This window comes from Melanerpes formicivorus, unplaced genomic scaffold (genome assembly GCF_026170545.1).
Source record: "Melanerpes formicivorus ecotype bairdi unplaced genomic scaffold, bMelFor1.0.p_v2 SCAF_12, whole genome shotgun sequence".
Lineage (NCBI taxonomy): Eukaryota > Metazoa > Chordata > Aves > Piciformes > Picidae > Melanerpes > Melanerpes formicivorus.
In genome coordinates this window covers 14,459,533-14,479,522 of record NW_027142364.1, presented here as the reverse complement: position 1 = coordinate 14,479,522, position 19,990 = coordinate 14,459,533, and the positions used below count along the sequence as shown (strand labels likewise).

The 19,990-nt window shown below is 39.2% G+C and overlaps 1 protein-coding gene across 2 annotated transcripts in view; it reads right to left on the bottom strand.

The window, feature by feature from the left end:
• The window catches only part of CLSTN2 (calsyntenin 2), a 374,895-nt gene that overhangs the window by 21,353 nt on the left and 333,552 nt on the right, over positions 1–19,990 (bottom strand). For both annotated transcript variants that reach the window (XM_068145467.1, XM_068145468.1), the window contains 2 exons: positions 11,618–11,780; positions 267–433 (listed from right to left, as the gene is read on the bottom strand). In XM_068145467.1, the coding sequence (XP_068001568.1) occupies positions 267–433; positions 11,618–11,780 (330 nt within the window). The remainder of the gene's footprint in view (positions 1–266; positions 434–11,617; positions 11,781–19,990) is intronic.

Here is a 19,990-nt window from a genome sequence, read left to right as displayed (position 1 = left end):
ACTCCCAAAATAAGCATGGAAACTCGGCCTGGCAGTTCCTACAGGTTCTGAAATATCAGCAGTAACTTCTTTTGCTAGCATCTAGCGTTACAATAATGGAAACATTTTTCTTTGCAGTGTGGCAGGCCTTCTACTGTTCCACTTTTCCTTTGCATGACTTTATGGGAAATTACACTGCTTCTGGGAGTACATTTGTACTGTGTGTACTCTACCTTCATAAATCAGCTCTAAATTTTTATCAGAGATGATGTCAGTTCATCCCTCACCTTTATTCCTTGGCCAAGACTCTCAAGAGAGTTAATATCCAGACCTTCCTTGCAGGCCTGCAAACAGGAAATCACTTTCTGACTCTCAATTTTGCCTGGCCGGATAGTGAGACTGGCCAGGCTGCCATGGAAATACTGAGCGAATCTGGGCTTGGTGACTTCGCCTCCTGCAAGAGAGAAAGTAGAAAATGATGATTAATACCAATGCACAAACCACACATCTAAGGATGCAGTTTGTTTTAACATGTTGAACGAATTTATATCCACTGTAGCCAAGTATATTTGAAATCTCCTTTATTGTTGTAAGTGGAGTTGCTGGGTGGGTTGCTGGGTGGTACTTAGTAGCAGCTCGCCTTTACGGTTCTTCTCAGTGGTTTTCCAGTATTGCATTCAGATGCTTACAAAGCTGTGTTAACATACTCCAAGCTGAAACATGGCTCCCTACAGCCATGTCCAAAGAAGCACAGCATTTTTAAAATTAGTTGATGAGATTACTGAAGTGATCAGGCAAGAAAATAAACCAAAACATTTAAGGTTTAATTGTTATTTATACAGAAACTGTACTTGCAAGTCTTCTACTACAAGATCACTCACACAGCCTTTGCCTTTCTTCAAAAATATATGCTACTTTTAGTTCTTGCTCTGGGTAAGCAAACTGAGCAATGGTTGTCTCTGAGGATATGGGGTAAATTCCCAGCAGTGAATGCAGACCTATGCACAGTACTGCGCTAAAAGGCTCATGGTGCTTCCCTTCCCCAAAAAAGCTTGTCTGGTGCAGAGTAGGTCTCACCGCTGTATGTCACATTAGACCTTCTTGCTATGCTCTATTCAGTTTCACTCGAGGCAGCTTCAAAGGAAGACTGATCTTTAGGAGTTGTCAATAAAATGTGATTACACACTGCCTGCACCAGTGATCACAGCATCTAAATTTATCTTGGCATATTTAGTGATTTACCTCCCCTCCTTTAGGAGGATTTTCAGAGTTTGTCTTTCCTGCAAGTGTTGGCTGTGTCAGGGCATGTGAATTACTACCTACCTTGAGCTGGAGAGGACTGAGAGCCATGCACAGTAAAGCTGTGCAGGCTAATTGGATTAGCAGCTGATAAGCTGTTGTAATTGGTAGATAACTCATCTTTACAGTGTTTGTAGCTTTAGTGTCAAACAAGCTGTTTCTGCCAGGCAAGCTAGCTCAAGCTTGAACTTTAGCTTGAGGATCTGTGTGTGGATCAGGGTTAGGAGAGGGATGAAGTAGCAAATTTTCTTTAGGCTGATGTTGCTCCCTGAAAACATCCTTCTTGTCTGTGTAGTATGAGCACTGCAAAGAATATTCAATGTTTTTTAAAGAGTAGAGAAAATAGGCACTGGTCTACTGAGAGAAACAAAGGTGTCTCAGCAGGCTGCTTCTTTATAGAAGACGACAGGTTTTGCTCTTTTTTTTTTGTTAACATTGCAGCACAAGCTGCCTCTCTTTTTACCCTAAAGAAGGGTCCCTCAAGGAGAGCTTATCCTTCTCAACTCTTTCATTTATTTGTCCATTACACAGAAAACTTCCTCTGGGTAGAATTTCTCTTGAGGTTTTACAGAAATTTTCCTGTATGCAACAGCTAATGTACAGGATTAATTTGCAGATGAAATTCAGCCGCTCTGATACTTACCAAGACTATTATTTGGTGAATAGATAATGCATTACAGGGACAATGGCTTTTCAGAAAAAAAAACCACCAAACAACCAACAAACCAACCATTGCTGTGTTCATCTGTTATGTTGCCACTAGCACAGCAGCAATATATCTGGACAGAAAAATAAAATAAAATAAAATAGAATAATAAAAATAAATAAATAATTCAAGCTTCCCATGTAAAAGGAGGCAAAGAAAGATAAGATCAGAGGAACAGATAACATACAGAAGAAGGGTATCACATTGTGCTTTGAAGCCTCGAATTCTCATATCCCTGATAAGTCTGAAGACAGCAAGCTGCAAAGCTAAAACACCAACACTAATCCTGGAGCTTTGAAATGTAGAAATCTACAAGACGTCTGCCGGCAGATATTAATAGTTCTGAGGAGATGCATGCTAAGAAACAGACTCAGACAAGCTAATGTGTTTATATGTGAAACTACCTCATTAAAACATATAATAGACTAGAAAGAAGCCAGAACAAAGAATTCAGTGCTGTGGCTATGTCCAACAGACACAAGCAAGGTAAACCAGTGGAAGTGAAGCTATAGAGCAAGAGAACTGGTTCATACATCCTTGAAGAGGAATTCCAGGATTGATTTTGATTTCTTTGTTTTTCCAATTGGTTGTTCTTTCATTTTGCACTGGTTTTCCTCTACTGCCATTGACAAAACACTTCCAATTACATTGCTAGCTCATTTACAGTGGTGCTGTAATTAGCTATATACTAAATGTACAGAGTATTCACTGCGCTCAAGCCCCACTGGTGTACATGGAGACATTGCCATCCTGGAGGTGCATAATCCTTGATTAAAGTCATCTGTCCCGTAAGTCACCTGCCCAACCACTAACAAAAAAGCATAGAAGAGAATGTGAGTGTTTCCAGCAAAAGGCTTTTAAAATGCTCTGCAAACACAGGCCCTACAAAACCAGTGAGGATTTGAGAAACAGGCTTTACATACTTACCCTGCCCAAAAGACTAAGGTAGGGTTTTGTACAGATGTATAGATAGATTTTGGACTGTAAATGAGGCGCTGCAATCTTTGTTCTGGAAAGGCAATCAACTGCTATGTGGAAAAAAAAAGCAAGCATTTCAAGAAAATGTGAGTGAAAAATAGCTGGGAATAGCTAGTCTCATATTGTGTCCATAGAGAAAATCTCCTAAACTATGCCCATGGTTATGATGGTGTGATTCAGGCTGGGACAGCTGCACTAGAACTACTGGTAGCAGTGTCTGAAGGGGTGCGGAGGGGTGACACAGACTGTCCCCAAGCCTAAAGAAAGACAAGTACAGCTGTACTTAACCCATTCTGGAGAACTGCCTAGGTTGTTCCAAGGTGTTTTCTTTACATGTACCTAGCACTGCAGATTATGATCATCCCTGTTGCCTTTCCTGCAATTCCTGCTCCTGTCTGAAGTAGTAACCATAACGTTGCATTCCTCTCAACATGGGACAGTGTGAGTTCTAGCTTCTTCCACACAAAAACCCATGAGCACCTGAAGAGAGAATACTATCTCTCACTTTATTAGAGCAAACAGACTACTAAATAAGTCTCCCATAAGCACCTTTTACCAGAGTTAAAGACATAATTATATACCTGCCAATTTTATCCTCAAAGGGGAACAGGAGTCATTATATCTGACTCTTATCACAGCTGCTTGTAATTGCAGCCTGTTGACATTTTGATATTCTTCCACCTCAGCATTCCAGCTTCTTCTCAGCTCAGTGGGGTATGTTAGCTTGCTATGGGCTTCAATTATCAGCAATTATTAGATTGCAAATGGACAAAATCCAATGAAATAAAATTGAGATGCAAACCCCAAACCTCTTGTTAAAATGGAAAGAATGGCCTAAAGCAAATCTGCTACACTCCTGTATTCTAGCTTTGATAAAAGGGATTACTGGGAATATATTTTTCAGTCTCATAAGATGCAAGGAAAAAAAAAGTTGAAATAAATTGAAAATCCTCAGCAACTGGCTACTTTACTTCTGTTTGTACCAATGGTTTAGTCATGCTTCGTTCTGCCATAGCAGTATGTTTGAGTGCTCTCTTTCTCTCTGCTTTTACAGTTTAATATTCTTCACCTATTGGACCTCAGCTGCTTAGTGGGTGCAAATTTTTTTCTCACAGGGGCCAATCTGCAAGTCCTAGCCATTCTCAAATTGTTAGCTCCCAATGTTAGATGATTATATTTAATTCAGCATGACAATGGTAATTCTGCAGCAAGTTAAAGCACAGCGTGTGTGCAATTGCAGCTAATGCTGATAGCAACATTTTTACAGCATATTATCTAAATTCTTCTAAATAGTGATCTTTTCAAATAGAGATCCTAAGCATGATCCACTGGTGTTCAGCAGCTCAGAGCCACCAGCTCCATTGGCCAGGAGCATTGCCTGAACTTGACTCATCATTGAAATTACCACATGCTAAGAAACAGCTGAGGAAAAGGCATACATTACCCCCAGCAGCTCTTACTGCTTTATGATACTTTAAACTTCACTCTTGGTTCTGACACCAAACTGAGCCTAAGCAACAATATTTTTGAGATAACAAAGAAAGCCTAAATACAAGCTTCTGAAACAACAATTCAGAGAACAAAGCGGAGCTTCAGTGATGATGATCTTGAGGTAACCCAAGTGTCCTGAATTATTTTCTAATTCCCAGTGTCATGGTGCATTGAACAAAATAGCATTCTGTAACACAGCAACTGTCAGTTCCTATGCAGAGGTCAGGCCATCCAGTTAACCTAGAGTGCCTCAGCAAGTTTCATGGGATTTTTTGCTGTTAGGGTTTCCTTCCCTTTTCTTATGATACAGCTCAGATGCAGCCCACCTCCACAATACTGTCATAGCATCAGAGCCTGAAAGAATAAGAAAACCTTTTCCTCACCTGTGTTACATGTTGTGTTTCACCCAGCTCCAGGTTTATTGCTTGCTATAGACTAATATGCTGTGAGTGCTTAATCCTTGGGGATAGTTAAGTAATTAAGACTAAACTAAATGATGCAACCAACAAGGGAAAAACGGAACCTCTCCTACTGTCTGTCAGGGATTTAAGTGGACGTCTAACATCATTTTAAAAAGTCTGAAAGAACACTATAAAACAACATCACTTACTCTCATTACAGACCCTTACATGACAGATTTTTGAAGTGACTGGGGTCCCTTCCAACCTGGTTTATTCTATTATTCTATTCTATTATTCTATTCCCTTCCCTTCCTTAAATGTAAATGCTGTGGTTGCCATCACAGTTGTGATGCAACACAGGCCACAGTGTTACTGTGGGAAATTATGACAATCATGGAAGTGTTACAAACTTTTATATCTTAGAGTAGATCACTGTCCAAGTAATGTTAATCTTGTCCAGAAATTCACATTCTTATTCTCTAAACAACATTTTTGTGCTGGTGCACAGTCCCCAGTGTAGAAATTCTATTAAGTATGAGACATATATGCTGAACTAGTGACAGATCTGAATGCAAATCCATCTCTCCAAGAAAACACCTTTCTAAATTAACCTTCCACATATGTTTGTATTTCTGCTACAGCTAAAATTCCAGCAAAGATTTGTGAAGGGCATTAAATCTTCACCTTGTTTTCAAGAAGGGCAATAGAGAGAGAAAATTGTTGTGCTAAGAGAAGCATCAATATACAGATGCTCAGCATCACCTTATGTTGAAATCTACCTAGGAGGTCTTGCATTTCTTTGTTTGCTTGAACCATTTCACTGTGGCCTCAGGTTGGCACTAGCTCAGCCCTCATGACATGATACACTGGTGTAAGAATGCACAGTCAGAGGTAATCTTTAGCTGTTGAACATCTTTTTTTCTGGGGCAACACCATCACTGCGAGATAGAGCCTACTACTGCTGCTATGCTGCCCATGGTGTATTTGTCTCTCAGTGAACTGATCCCTTTCTGACTCTGAACTTTTACCATTCTTCTGGTCCTGAATAGTAAAGCCACTTCTCCTACAGCAGAGTTGTGACTGGCATGCCAGCAGAGCGCTGACATAAAAGGTTAATAAGGTTATTCCACAGAAGGATTCTATTAAAAGAATTGGTCTCCAGCCTATGTTCAGGAAAGAGGAAAATGATAGGAGAATACAAAAGAAAAATAGAACAGAAAACAGAGATTACTTAGAAAACAGGAACTGCAATAGCCTTTTGCTATATTATTGATAACAAAGTTTGCCTGTTAGTGATCTTCTCCTGAAGACCTTCCTTTGCTCCAGCACTCCAGAATGGGTGGCATTATTAGAAATAATGACTTACAGTCAGGATAAGTACAATATAACCCTGTGACAAGTCATTAACTTGTGTCTCTACCTTTCTGACAGGACTTTGGGAGTGATATGTGAAGAAACAAGCCATTTTAAGAGGGAAAGCATATCAACTCAAGACCTTTTGAGAGAAACCTGGAGGAAGTCTGTCTGCAGTCTGTGGTACAAAAGATGATTAGACTATCGAATCAGGTAACTTGTTCCCTTCTTCTGGCTACCCTTGCCACAGAATATTTAGCAATACAGGGATCAGAGTGAACACCTATGAACTGTGGTTTAAGGGAAGAAATTTCTCATTCTATAAAAGGGTCCACTTGCTATATCCTCAGATAAACTGACTCATGAATAATGAACTTAGAGGAGAACTTACTAGGGTGAGCTCCCAGAAAGGGCAGCTCCAGGGTAAGTTAATCTTAATTCGTTTGTATGGCTTAGTAGAATAAAACAGATTTGCAAAAGCTAAAGGGGAGACTAAGAACAATTCTGTGGCTGATCAGTAAGTCTGATTCCATTCTTTCTATGATGCAGATTTTTTTTAAGTGACCCAAGGAAAAATCCCTTACCCTCTTGATACTGTACTTTATCCTCACAGAGTAAGGACAACTTATTTCCTTGCTGTAGCCCTGTGTGTTTGTAAAGCTCTCAAGAATCTTGTGTTGGGAGTGCAAAGATAAAACACTATTATAGGTAGAAAAGAAGGGAGTAGAAATAAAAGCTGACATTAAACCTTGAGGAACTCTCTCCTAATCCAGTGGACCATGCCTGCCTTCTAACATCTATGCAAGGAGGTGGGGAGTTGAGAGACATTGCAGGGGCATGCTTCACACACATTCTCTTTGGTGTCTCTTTTGTTCTGGGAAGCACACTTACAATGAAGTCAATTTTGTCCTTTAGATACTCTTGAGGAAGAGTAATGTTGCCTTGAAATCGCTTACAGCATTAGAGAGAGTAGCCCTTTAGACCTACATAACCCCACCTGCATCAAAATCACACCCTTGACAATCTGTGAGACCACTGATGTGAACAAAATAGCCTTTTAAAGAAGGCAAATTAAGTTATATCCTTAACCTTAAGTACCTGCAGAGAGCTGTCAAACTTTACCAGGGCACATAAAGGACTATATTCAGGAACAGCTGCACCAGCACTCCAAACTGTTCATTTCCTCTACCAGTTAGCTCACTAAGAGTCCAGTTTACCCACCCTGTTTTCAGCATTACCTTTCTCCAGGCCTAGTGTCACAGCTATGAAGTCAGTCAACATTTACCATGCATGAAGAATGGCAACAGGTTAAGAAGTTCCTTTCTCCAGCTGTCACTGCTCTTGGGTCACGTATAACTGAATCAACACAGTTTAGCCTAAAGATAATCCTTTAATTCCTACCCTCAAATACAGTACCCCTCCAGTCTAGCAGAAGTAAACATGAACTACACAAAATAAAAATGAATTAACTCTATGCTAACCATTGTGATAGCATTCTAAGTCAATAAGGTAGCTCTGTCAAGATCTTCCTGTTAATGAGCTCCCTGAAGAGAGAAAATCAAGGTTTTTAATTTAAAAGAGGAAGATTGTAGTTGAGTAACATCCAGAATAGCTAATTCTAAGTACAGAAAATTCATACTGATTATGCAGGAACAAAATGTAGAAGAGATCTTTTCATACAGCTTCCCTTGTGCCCAATGCATTGATAAAGCTGAAAACTGTCCTGAGGCTTGGGTTTAAGTAATTGAGTGACTTCCTGGGTAGCAGTAAATTTGGTGCTGACTGTCATGGATTGAGTTGAACCTGCTGCTGTTATGCATACCATGCTGCAGTCATGCCAGCTTCAAAAATTGAAAGTGCTAACTGGAGCTAAGTATTATGGGGTTTGAAGTTCAGATTGCCACATGGGAGGCTTCCTGTTCTGGTTGCTGAGTTCTTGAGTGTTGGCTATCTTCCTGCCCTTTCAGTCATCCTCATTCTCTGCCTGTCTGCAGGCTGCCATCTGCACATTGAGACTCTAACCTCTACTTCCAGTATCCTCTTGCTCCCTGGACAAGACTCTCTTCAGGAAAATGCTAAAGTTTCCTCCTTATAGGAAGGAACTCACATTAGTTAAAGAAATATTGCATACAACCAGGAACAAACAAACCAGGCATGCTTTTTACACTGACAAAGAAATAGTAAAGATGTAGGAGAGACTTGTCTCTTACAACTGGAACTGCAAACAGGACAGTGGGCACATCATAGGCTAAAGTTTAAATTAACCATGCAAGACTGGTTTGTTTTCATGTTAAGATTCAGGAGAACAGCACTGGACTTGAACTGCTCTTGTATTTCACTTGAACAGCTGAAGGTAGAAATAAAAACTAATCTAACTTATCATAATGTATGCCATAAACAAGGCTATAAATGTCAAAAAAGACTTATTCTCAAAATGAAATATTAATAATAGGAAATATTAATCTCAAAGAAAAGAATTCTCTTTCTGTGCCTAAGACTCCTGCCTGCCATAACTCTGAGAAAGACAGGAAGGAGGTACATGAGACTTGCTATGTAACCTCAGGACAAGTACCTGTGTACCTGATGACAAGATCAGAACTGAAAGAGTAACAGCCTAGAGGATTCTCAGAGAAACAGCAAAACAATTCCCAGCTTCCAGACCAGAAGTGAAAATTGTTGTATATGAAAGTGTAAATCCTTCATAGCAGTGGCAGATTTTTCCTTTAGTGCTCACAGAGTAAATTATAATTCTTTTTGTTCTTGAATTTTTGCTCTTCCTGTTCCTCACCAGATATTAAGCTGCACGTAGTCATGATGTCTTTTTGCTGTGGGCAAATCAGAATTGGTGTGGTAAGAAAAAGGAATGTTATTTCTTCTGCTTCATTTAGTTGTCTGAGTTGAGATTGTTTTTCAAGTAATTTGACTTTGATAAATGGATACTGTGGGCTCAAAACTACAAAATGGTTTGGTAAAGATAAAGGAAAAAAAAAAAGCCTTGTCCTTTTTTGAAGGGAGAGGGTAGAACTTGTGTTCTTATTCTGCCAGTGCTTAGATGAAAAGGAAGGAAATAGTCTGAGCAAACCAGTGCTAGAAACTCCTCATATCCTCTTCTAAAGGACTCCCCTGATGGCTTATGACACCAAATCACCGTGTATTTTTACTGAAATAAATTGTAGATAGTTGTAAAGTGGTTTTGAAATGTAAAGGTTTAGACTGTTCTTATTGGCCAGATTATATAACCCTGTGTAGATCTAGTTAACAGTTTCACTGAAGCTATAGCCAAATTATTTGTTTGACAAATACACTTTTTCTTGAAAAATATGGATTTTGAAAACAGACATTTTTAAGAACTAGATTGGGTTTATATGTTGGATAATTACAATTGGATGGAGTGAGACAGAGTGCTGAACCTTACTAGCAGAGTGACTTTCCATACCATTCATTTAAAACTTGGAGGTGATCATAACAAACAAACTTATCAAAAGATACACTGTATCAGCTATATCTTGAAATCTGGTTTCATGTAAGCACTAAAAGTCCACTTCCTAACAAGGACAGTTTATCAGAATCTTTAGCATGATCTATCTTAGCTACATCTTGACAGCTTCATGAGACAGAAAATTTGTGTCTACCTTTGACGAGCTCCAGTTCTTACAACATTAAAACAGCAATAACACAATGATGCAGTAAATACTGACAGCAGCAGTAGGTAAAATTGCAGTAGTTGAAATCAGAGGTTTCATCAAAAATGAAGAAGAATCTTATCCTGGATTGAAGGCAAAAATAAATATACCTGTAAACAATTGCAACTCTGTTTAATAGCTAAAATGCTGAGTGAGTACAGTCTGTGGTCTAAATGATGAGTCAATATAAGGAATTTTACCTTAATTCTTTCCTTTACAATTTGAGATAAAGAAACAAAGATGCAAAGGAAGCAGGATTTATTCTTGTATTCAGCTGCCTTGAACGTAGATGAAACCCACAGATGAAGCACTGTGGTAATGCTTTCAGATAAGGTTAATACTCCACAGCCCTCAAACTTGGTACCTGCATATCAGTTAACAGGAGATTCAAGTGGGGCTGAAGGGATACTGAAACTTTCAGGTGAAAAAAACCCAAACAAAACAACCAAGCAAGAAATTAAAAATATTGCTACTGAAGAGTGCTAAAAACACATTGAACGAATGAAAGAAGTTAAAGGGCAAAAGGAATTAAAGTAATGCACAAAAGTATTTATGTTCAGCTGTGCGAAAGTACCTGGAAAGAAACACAAAGTAAGAAAAGCCCACACATGCAAATCCTAGTTAGACAAAGATTAGCCTATACTTCTACAAACACATGGAATTAGTATCATGCTGTTTAGCTATCGTAACACCTATTTCAGTCATCAATATCCAAAACTTATCTAATCTTGTTTGTAGGATTAGTGTGGCTTTATTCTGCATGCTGTCATCAAAGCCAAGATTGGATTGTTACTCCAAGGTGTTCATAATCTAACAGCTGGATTTGCTTTTAATGCTATTTACATTGAACAGTTCTCTGCCATGCATAAAACATCCAAATTTTGCAGATAATATATTGTAAATGAGCAGAGATCAAACGGGCAAACAAGGTAATAATGGAGAAAGTGAGCCAGCATTAAAGAGTGGGGAAGAAGCACAAGATGTGTTAAGGCATTTTTTCCTAATCATACAGTTTGCCTCACTTCAGACTTTGTCTGCAGTGAAAACAAGGCATGGTGTATAAATAGAAAATTAACATGGAAGGGTAATGGCAGACAGCTTTACAGCAGCAGATGAGCATAAAAAGAGCATTGCTTCAGGTGCATGGCAAAGAATAGTGAATAAAAACATATCATAGGGGAAACAAAACCTGAAAAGAGCAGGATTATAAAGAGTGGATACCAGCCCCATATTAGTATGGCTCTGGGGCTGTGACTTTTGGTTTTATTTTACTCTTTTACATCTGGTCTATAACAGGGTGACTGGCTAAATTAGTGGAATTACTGGTGCTACGCAGCCAATGTGAAGAGTGCAGGATCTGGCCATGTGAGACATTTGAGGTACTGAACAGACATAGCTGGAGTTCTTTACAGTAATATTTAGATACTTGGCTTAAAGCTGGAGAACAAGGGAAACAAAAGAAGGGAAGACAAAGGCTGAAGAAGAGAGTCTTTCACATTGAATACACAGGTCATATTCAACACTATTTTAGACAGTAACAATGTAAAGCCTTTTAACATCCCATCTATTTTATCCTTGGAACTGATTAATTATTAACTCTGGATTTATTTCTGGTTTTCTACCATCAACCTTTTTGTAATTTATTTACTATGCATTCAGTGAGACAAAGAAGATTCATTTTGGTGTGAACTCATAATTTTACTGTCTACTATATGTTGTCACATTACCTTGCCAACAAGCACCAACTGTCAGCTGCATGGCTATGTGTGAAGGGTGGATGGGCCAATCATTGGTCACAAGGTAAGGTTCGTAAGTTGTTCCATCCATGTACAACGTAACAACAGGAAACTCAACATTGACAACGTAGTAATGCCATTCTTTATCACAAATCTGAAAGGCAGAAAGCAAGAGAAAAACATTAATTAGCACCTAAGGACAGGTGACTGTTTTTTACATTGCATACAGCTTTTAAATTGTAGTTTCCAAATTACACTTATAGAAGAACAAACAAACAAGCCAGCCCCCAAACCCCACCATTATTGCACATTTTACACCATTAAAATTAACAAAAGTTAATACAATGTTGATTAATACTTGTGTCACACTTCCAGAATACATTTGATAAATAGAAGCATCTTAAACCACACTGCTGGAATACCATACATGGATAAAATATCAAAATCAGATAATTTGGCATGTATGTAAGAGATACTTAGGGCAACAAGGCTAGTGAGAGGCCTTGAACACAAGTCCTATGAGGAGAGGCTGAGGGAGCTGGGATTGTTTAGCCTGGAGAAGAGGAGGCTCAGGGGTGACCTCATTGCTCTCTACAACTACCTGAGGGGTGGTTGTGGCCGGGAAGGGGTTGGTCTCTTCTCTCTAGCAACCAGCACCAGAACAAGGGGACACAGTCTCAAACTGTGCCAGGGGAGGTTTAGACTCGAGGTGAGGAGGAAGTTCTTCACCGAGCGAGTCGTTTGTCACTGGAATGGGCTGCCCAGGGAGGTGGTGGAGTCACCATCCCTGGAGGTGTTCAAGAGGAGATTGGACGTGACACTTGGTGCCATGGTCTAGTCATGGGGTCTGTGTTGATAGGTTGGACTCGATGATCCTCGAGGTCCTTTCCAACCTAAGTTATACTGTGATACTGTGATAATTACTGAGGATCCCTATTAGATTCAAATTAAGAACACATATACCACTTAACTCATCAATCTCATGACTATTATCAATTATTTGATTGTTATTATTAATTTATTAACTTAGAAAGTCCTATATGATGCAACAGGACCTCCAGAGTGCTGGAAGAACCTCTCTTGTGCTCTGTATACACACAGATGGATAAGCAGTCTGTGTGTCTACTTGATTTGGGCAGGAAATTTAAGTCTTTGCCGTGCTTCATCTTGTGACCCAGAGAGTCAGCAAAATGAGGATCTGTGTCTTTCACTAATACACAACAGCTTTGAAAAGCAACAGCCACAGTTAAAGTGCACGTTAAAGGTGACAATATTTGTGTCAAATCTCGTATGAATATCTGAGCTGGACAAGCAGGAATTACTGCAAGAGTCAAATTTGGGTTTAGTTCAGAAAGGTACAGGTCAACGAAGCAGTCAGGTCCAGTGTATACTATGCACGCCTGCACAATTCTTTTTTTCCCTTTGCCGTATCTTTCAGATTTAAAAGTTTAAAGGAATAAATCAGAGAAAATGAGTAGGATGAGTGGGCTGGTTTTAAAAATGAAGCAATAGTTGCAATCATGATGCTTTCAGTTCTGTACAGACACTTGTTTTGGTGTCTTAAGAAATGGAAGTGCTTGAATGCAGATATCTTGCCTGTTTCAAAAAGGCAGGCAGAAAGTGATGTGTAAACATAACACTTTGTCCTTGGCTAGGTTAAGTGCTATCTGCTGCAATATCTGCCCTTTGAAAGCAAAAGCTAATGTTTTGTTCCAAAAGACATTTCAACAAGAGCTTAATCACTTCTATTCCAAATGGATACATTTATTACTGCAGACATCATAGGTCCACAGCAAGAGATAAATGCAGCAAGGGGCTGCTCAGCCTTCCTTTTGTAAGCAATAGACAGCACAAATGTTTTCTGAAGGTTAAATGAACTGAAACAAAAATTGAAAGTAAATAAATTGGAAGACTGGAAACCTTATTGAACAAAGAATGATCATGAATAGTAGTATGCAGTCCTCCCTTTCAAGGAAAAACAGCTTGCCAAGTTTCCTGACCTGATCATTACAAAGTAATGCATCATAGCCTCATGTGTCAGGCATGTTATATGAAACAATATCAATGATGTGCCTGAGTTTGAGAGGCCTTGCATAACAAAACCTCAGGTGTTAATACTTGACACTTCAGAGACGCGTTGCAGAGCATTTCTGCTCAGCAATCCTTAAGTGCACCACTTGAGATGTAACCAAACCAGGATCATGCTAATACCACACAGGGAGCAGGACAATGTGCAGCTACTCTGATTACTCTATCTACGACCAATAGGACAGTAACATTTTTAAATGCCTTCTGAAAACAGACAATGACAAACTCCATGACTTTGAGACTCCAGGCACTAGGCTCCAGTGCTTCCAAGAAAAACACAGACATCCAATTGCAAATGTCCATGCTAGACAAAGTAGTTATTAACTTATATTTGTCTCAGATACATTCTGGAACAAAGGATAGTGCAGCCTGGTGAAGTCCTCAAGCAACCACTTGTGTGCTTTTCCTTAAATTTCAACACATAATTAGGGGGAATGGAATGAAGCTGGAGGTGGGGAGATTCAGGCTAGATGTGAGGAGGAGGTTCTTCACCATGAGAGTGGTGAGACCCTGGAATGGGTTGTCCAGGGAGGTGGTCTAGGCCCCGTCCCTGGGGGTGTTTAAGAGCAGGCTGGATGAGGCTCTGGCCAGCCTGATCTAGTGTAGGGTGTCCCTGCCCATGGCAGGGGGTTTGGAACTAGATGATCCTTGTGGTCCCTTCCAACCCTGAATGAAACTATGAAACATAAAGTTTTATTTTAAAGGGAGTTTAGCCTCCTAAAGTCTCAGTTTGGTGCTTCCTGAGGTTTCAAAAGCACCCGAATTGACCAGGTGCTGAACTGTCCCACGATTTCAGTACAGCTTAAGTACACAGACACGTGTGTATTCCACAAAAAAGTCTTGAAGTATCTGTACTGGTTCCCAGTATAGAAACAAATATTCTACAAGGAAGCAATAAAATGTTGTAAAATCTGGAATACTTCCCAGTCACTCTCACTTGTCATTCTGGCTATTTCACAGAAACAAAATAATGAAATAAAGAATCGTGGAGAGCAATTAGTTATGCTGACATTTCAGACGCCTTTTTCACTTTCCTAACTTAGGAAGCACAATTTTTTCCTGCATTTATTCTACCCTGGAACCAGAATTTAATATGATTCCAGAGAAGCCATGAAAATAAAATGACAAAATATACTGGTTTGGCAAATAAAGATATTTTCATCATCTCAGGTAAGAACTAATCTAATTTATAAAGCTATCCTAATGAGATAAATCACAGATGAGTAAGCTTGGCTTTCAAAGACTGCTGGATGGCTAGGTTGGTCTAATCACTCTGTCATGTCAGCCTGCCTCTAAACTGAATTAACCAGTTTGTAGTCTTAATGCTGATTAGAAGCCATTGCACTGGAACATACCTTCATGAAATAGATGAAAACAGATTTGATGTAAGTCTCCTGAAGTACGTTTTTCAAGACATTAAAACTCTTAGCATCTTTGGGTGAAGAATGTCAGAGATTTTTCTGGTTTATATAAGAATGCTTAGGGATGAACTGAAACCAAAGTACTTTGGTCTGAGAAGCACATGGTGCTTAGGAATGGATTGTGGGTCTGCAAAATACATCTTTTTATAGCTTTGTACAGGGCTTGGCATGCACACACGAGAACATGCAGCTTACAGCTTTTTCAGCCTCAATTAAGTCAGCTGATACAAATTGGATCATTCACCTGTTTAGCAAGATAACCACTGAGAACTGGTATAATTTCCATTACATGTTAACATTGAATAAATAACTGGCATGATTTCCATTAATGTTAACATTGAATGAATTAATTCATTTCTACAATTGAATGCTTATCAACAGAGGTGGCTTAAGTTGAAAAAAAAAGAATATTCACTTCTGTCTGTTCAGCCTAAGTTTACAGAACACAAATCATCCTGCTTGAACTGATGCACATCTACTGGAAGGTCACTCTGAGATGTAGCAGCCTTTGCAGAGGTGGAACTGTTTCTACGACCAGGGAGAACTTCAGTAGCATTGTTTCCATCATTGGAGCTGGATTCTTTGTCCTCTCAATAAATCCATTTTCTGCTATTTAGTAGTATTTCAACAAGTAAAACTATATAGGCCACTATATAATCAAGACTATAGTGGAGAAGGCTGCTATATTAATTTATATCAAAAGAGGATTGTTAGTGAGGGAAGAACCACATTCACACAGGGATTACAGTAGCCAAGAAGCTAGAATACTAATGTTTACCTCTGCTTTGCAAGGAGGTCAGGAGTACATTTAGGATTAGAATTTAGGTATTTTTGTAAAGTAGCATAATAGAAAATTAGTCATGCTGATGGTGTCACTGTTTCTGTACTAAAATGTCCTCTCCCATGGTGGTAGACATCTAGAAATATGCAAAGCCACGGAGGTGAAGGTGGCACTGTTTCCACTGACACAAAGTTGCAGCATATCGTATCTTCATTAAGAGGTTGAATTATTATCACAATTAATAGTTAATACTACTAATAATTCTTATGCTTTTATTAACAGCAATGCTTATTCTGAAGATGTGCATTTACTGTATTATAAATCTGCAAGTCCTTCAGCAAGCAAAATCTTTACCTCAGATCCTCTGTACAGAATATATAGAGTGCTTATACAAAACCCTGAACAATGGTATAGCTTCCTAATTTGCAAGCATGTCTTGACAGAGCTCATGGAGGTCATCACTGGGAAAACCGTATCACAATGTCACCTATGTTGGAAGAGACCTCAAAGGTCATTGAGTCCAACCTGTCACCACAGACCTCATGACTAGACCATGGCACCAAGTGCCACATCCAATCCCCTCTTGAATACCTCCAGGGATGGTGGCTCCACCACGTCCCTGGGCAGCACATTCCAATGGTGAATGACTCTCTCAGTGAAGAACTTTCTCCTCACCGCCAGCCTAAATGTCCCCTGGTGCAGCTTGAGACTGTGTCCCCTTGTTCTGGTGCTGGTTGCTAGAGAGAAGAGACCAACCCCTTCCTGGCTACAACCACCTTTCAGGTAGTTGTAGAGAGCAATGAGGTCACCCCTGAGCCTCCCCTTCTCCAGGCTAAACAGTCCCAGCTCCCTCAGCCTCTCCTCATAGGGCTTGTGCTCAAGGCCTCTCCCCAGCCTTGTTGCCCTTCTCTGGACACGTTCAAGTGTCTCAATGTCCTTCCTGAACTGAGGGGCCCAGAACTGGACACAGATACATATAGATACAACTCAGGCTCAGCATTTTTTATACCACTTCACTAAAGACAGCAACAAATATATGGGAATCTCCCTTTGATATTATGCTTCAAGGCTGTAGCATTATCCACTTAGTTACAGAACCCAGATGAAACCCTCTGCCCTGTTCTGAAAGCAACCACAGGCTTTGTGAATCTGCTTCAAAGCATGGCACCCATTATCCTTTGTCAGAGAATAGAACATAAATGATATTTGGATGGGGACAGGGATATAATTTGAAGTTCAAAAAAACACCACATTTTTCTTTCCATCTCCAGACCAACTTTTTTGTCCTGAAAGACCTTTGTAAAAATTTACAAATGTTGGCATTTTCCATTTCTTTTTGTGACCCTAACCAGACACTTGAACTGATCAAGTATCTTTTGATAGAGAGTTTTTAATATATTTGGATATACTAATATCTTTTTATTACATATTTTTGCTATATTTTTATAACATTGCACTGTACAGTGCTCAAAGGTTCAGAAACGCAGAGTCACTGCACCTTGAATAAGGACCTGAGGAACTGTGAGAAAGCAAGCCTGAAACAAACGTTAAATTGGAAACATCTGGCAGTGAATTTGAAGTCAAAGCAAATAATGTATTTGTGATTTTAAAAAATCAAGCATTGCACATTTTTATATGCAAAGCACAAATAATATTTGTTAAGAAACCAGTCTAGTCTTTCTGCAAAATCTAGTTGAGTTCTTCATGAAGGCTGCCCAAAGGTGAGCATAGAAAAGGCTTTCTCCTGCCCCATCTGGGCTTTTTTAACTGATGTCTCAGATGAATAGGACCTTTAAAGGCGTTGAATGAGCTTTTATCTGTTACTTTAGAAACTCATTTAGTGTTTTAACTGTTTTCCTATTGTCAGTTCTCATCCACAGACTGCTACAATTACGCATGTTAGTTTAAAAAAAGGGCAAGAATAGACCTTAGGACATTGCTTTTGCTACGACTCTGATGCCTTCTTTTGATCTCTACTAATAAATCTTTACCTTAAATTCCAGTAGTTGAGCTACCTGCAAAAGCTGATTAAGTGACATAGAGAAGTAAGTCTCACAGTTGACTTTTTAATCTCTTTCTCATTGTCTGTAAGTACCTTATAACAATTTTTGTGGGGGTTTTTAATTATTATTTTTTTTTAATTCTCCCATCACCACCAAGAACAAAAAATATGCTGCTAAAAATGTCTGAGTGCAGACTGCAAATGTGTGATGCAGGATGCAGATACTCAGTGCTCAGGATGTGCTTACTTCACAGGATGGCTGGGCTAGCCAGTACAGTTCTGCTTTCTAAGATCATGAACAAAAATACATTTCTACTGGGAATATGCAGGCTGTAGAGTAAAAAACTTGTGAGAATAACCAAATATGCACTTCAAAACCACTTTGTACTACAGTATAATCTGCCAGCATATTATTTTTGGGGAAGAGCTATTGAAAATAAACAACATTAAAGTGCAAACACAGGATAATCAAATTAATTGCTATGTCTTGTAGTGTTATTTATTCAGCCTCAGTAACAGGCGTTGTATACTAAGCTATTTGCCACATGCATTTGCTTTATCTATGCACTGCTGACACTGAAAAGGATTAAATCATTGGTGGAGAAGGGTCACTAAATTCTTGACTGTTAAGTGGAGGTGTGCAGACTGCAAATATGTTTCCAAGATCTCCACAAACTATTCAGATCGCTTGTAAATAAACAAATAAGATCTTCATATTATGCTGGGGTTTGTTTTGTTTATTTTTCTTAGAAAATCTCTTTGATCTTCCCTTTGTTTGCTATCCTTCAGCAGCTCCATCACATGACACCTTTTTTTTAACAGTCTGTAAAAATCAATATGCCCTGCCTCTGAAGTGGTAACAGTCACACTATGTATGTAGTAATTAAAGAAGGCTAGAAGAAAAATATACTGTGTAAGGGAAAAGAAGGAATCAATACACTCCCACCAGTTAAATTAACGGGTGATACATTGGAAAGCATCACCACAATCTACAAATTCAGAGTTTGTTCCATAAGAATACTGTTGCACTTAACCTCTGTATAAGATTTGTAGTTTGAACCTTAGCTCACACAGCCCTGCTTGAACGTGATCACAGAGTCTCTCTGAGCATGTTCCCGAATTCCGACAGCTGGTGGCAGGCAGCGAAGGAAAAACAGGCAAACCAACCAGACTGCTTTGCTCTGGATCAGTGCTTTTATGCTTATGATACTAGAGCAGCACTGCTCTCCCAGCTGCTAGCAGTACTGGTTGTTAGGTGGAGTAATTTGTACTCCTTTGTGGGGAAGCTTTTTCATAGCTACTGTCTGTATTGGAACTTGGATGTCTGTAGTGCACATGTTGATGTTATGTTAGCTTCATATACAGGGAGAATTTAGAAAATTAAACAAACCTTTTATATTTGGGTTTTAAATTTATTTCTTTTAAAAACAGCTGTCAAAGACTTTAAAGCAACACATCTTCTGACCTGTGCATTTTATTGCTAGGCAGTTCTGCAGTTGTAAGAGAATGTGTATGAGCAGTCCTTAGAATAAAGGTATTGAACACTGTGCAAATAAATCCCTTCTTTCTGAAACATCAGCTAAGTATCAGGACTATACTAACCAGAGAGGGAAGCAAAGAGAGACTTCCCTCCTCTTTATGCAACTCTTAAGCAAGATCATTGCTTCCTCATAGGGCTTTCAGTGTGGAAGCTAAAGACACAGCTTGTATTCCCTACATCCATAAAAAGGAAGAACCACTTGGGATTATATTAAGGTAGGTGAGAGCCACAGGAATCTCATTCTCAAGGCTCTGCTGACAGTGGAGCAAGTCTGAGCTCCTAAATGAGGTACCAGTTACACGCCCATAGACAGACAATATGAAACCCTGACAACAGTGGCCCTAAAACTATCCTCAGAAGCTACTCTACTGATGCCTTATTTAGGAAACTAAGAAAAGCAGAAGACATTTTCCATGACAGTATATTCAGGAACAGGGGAACTGCAGATAAAGTATTGGGAGTATCTTTGCCCTTACAATCTCACTAATCAAAAAGATACTCTAGTTTAAATGTAAGTACATTTCTCATCAAA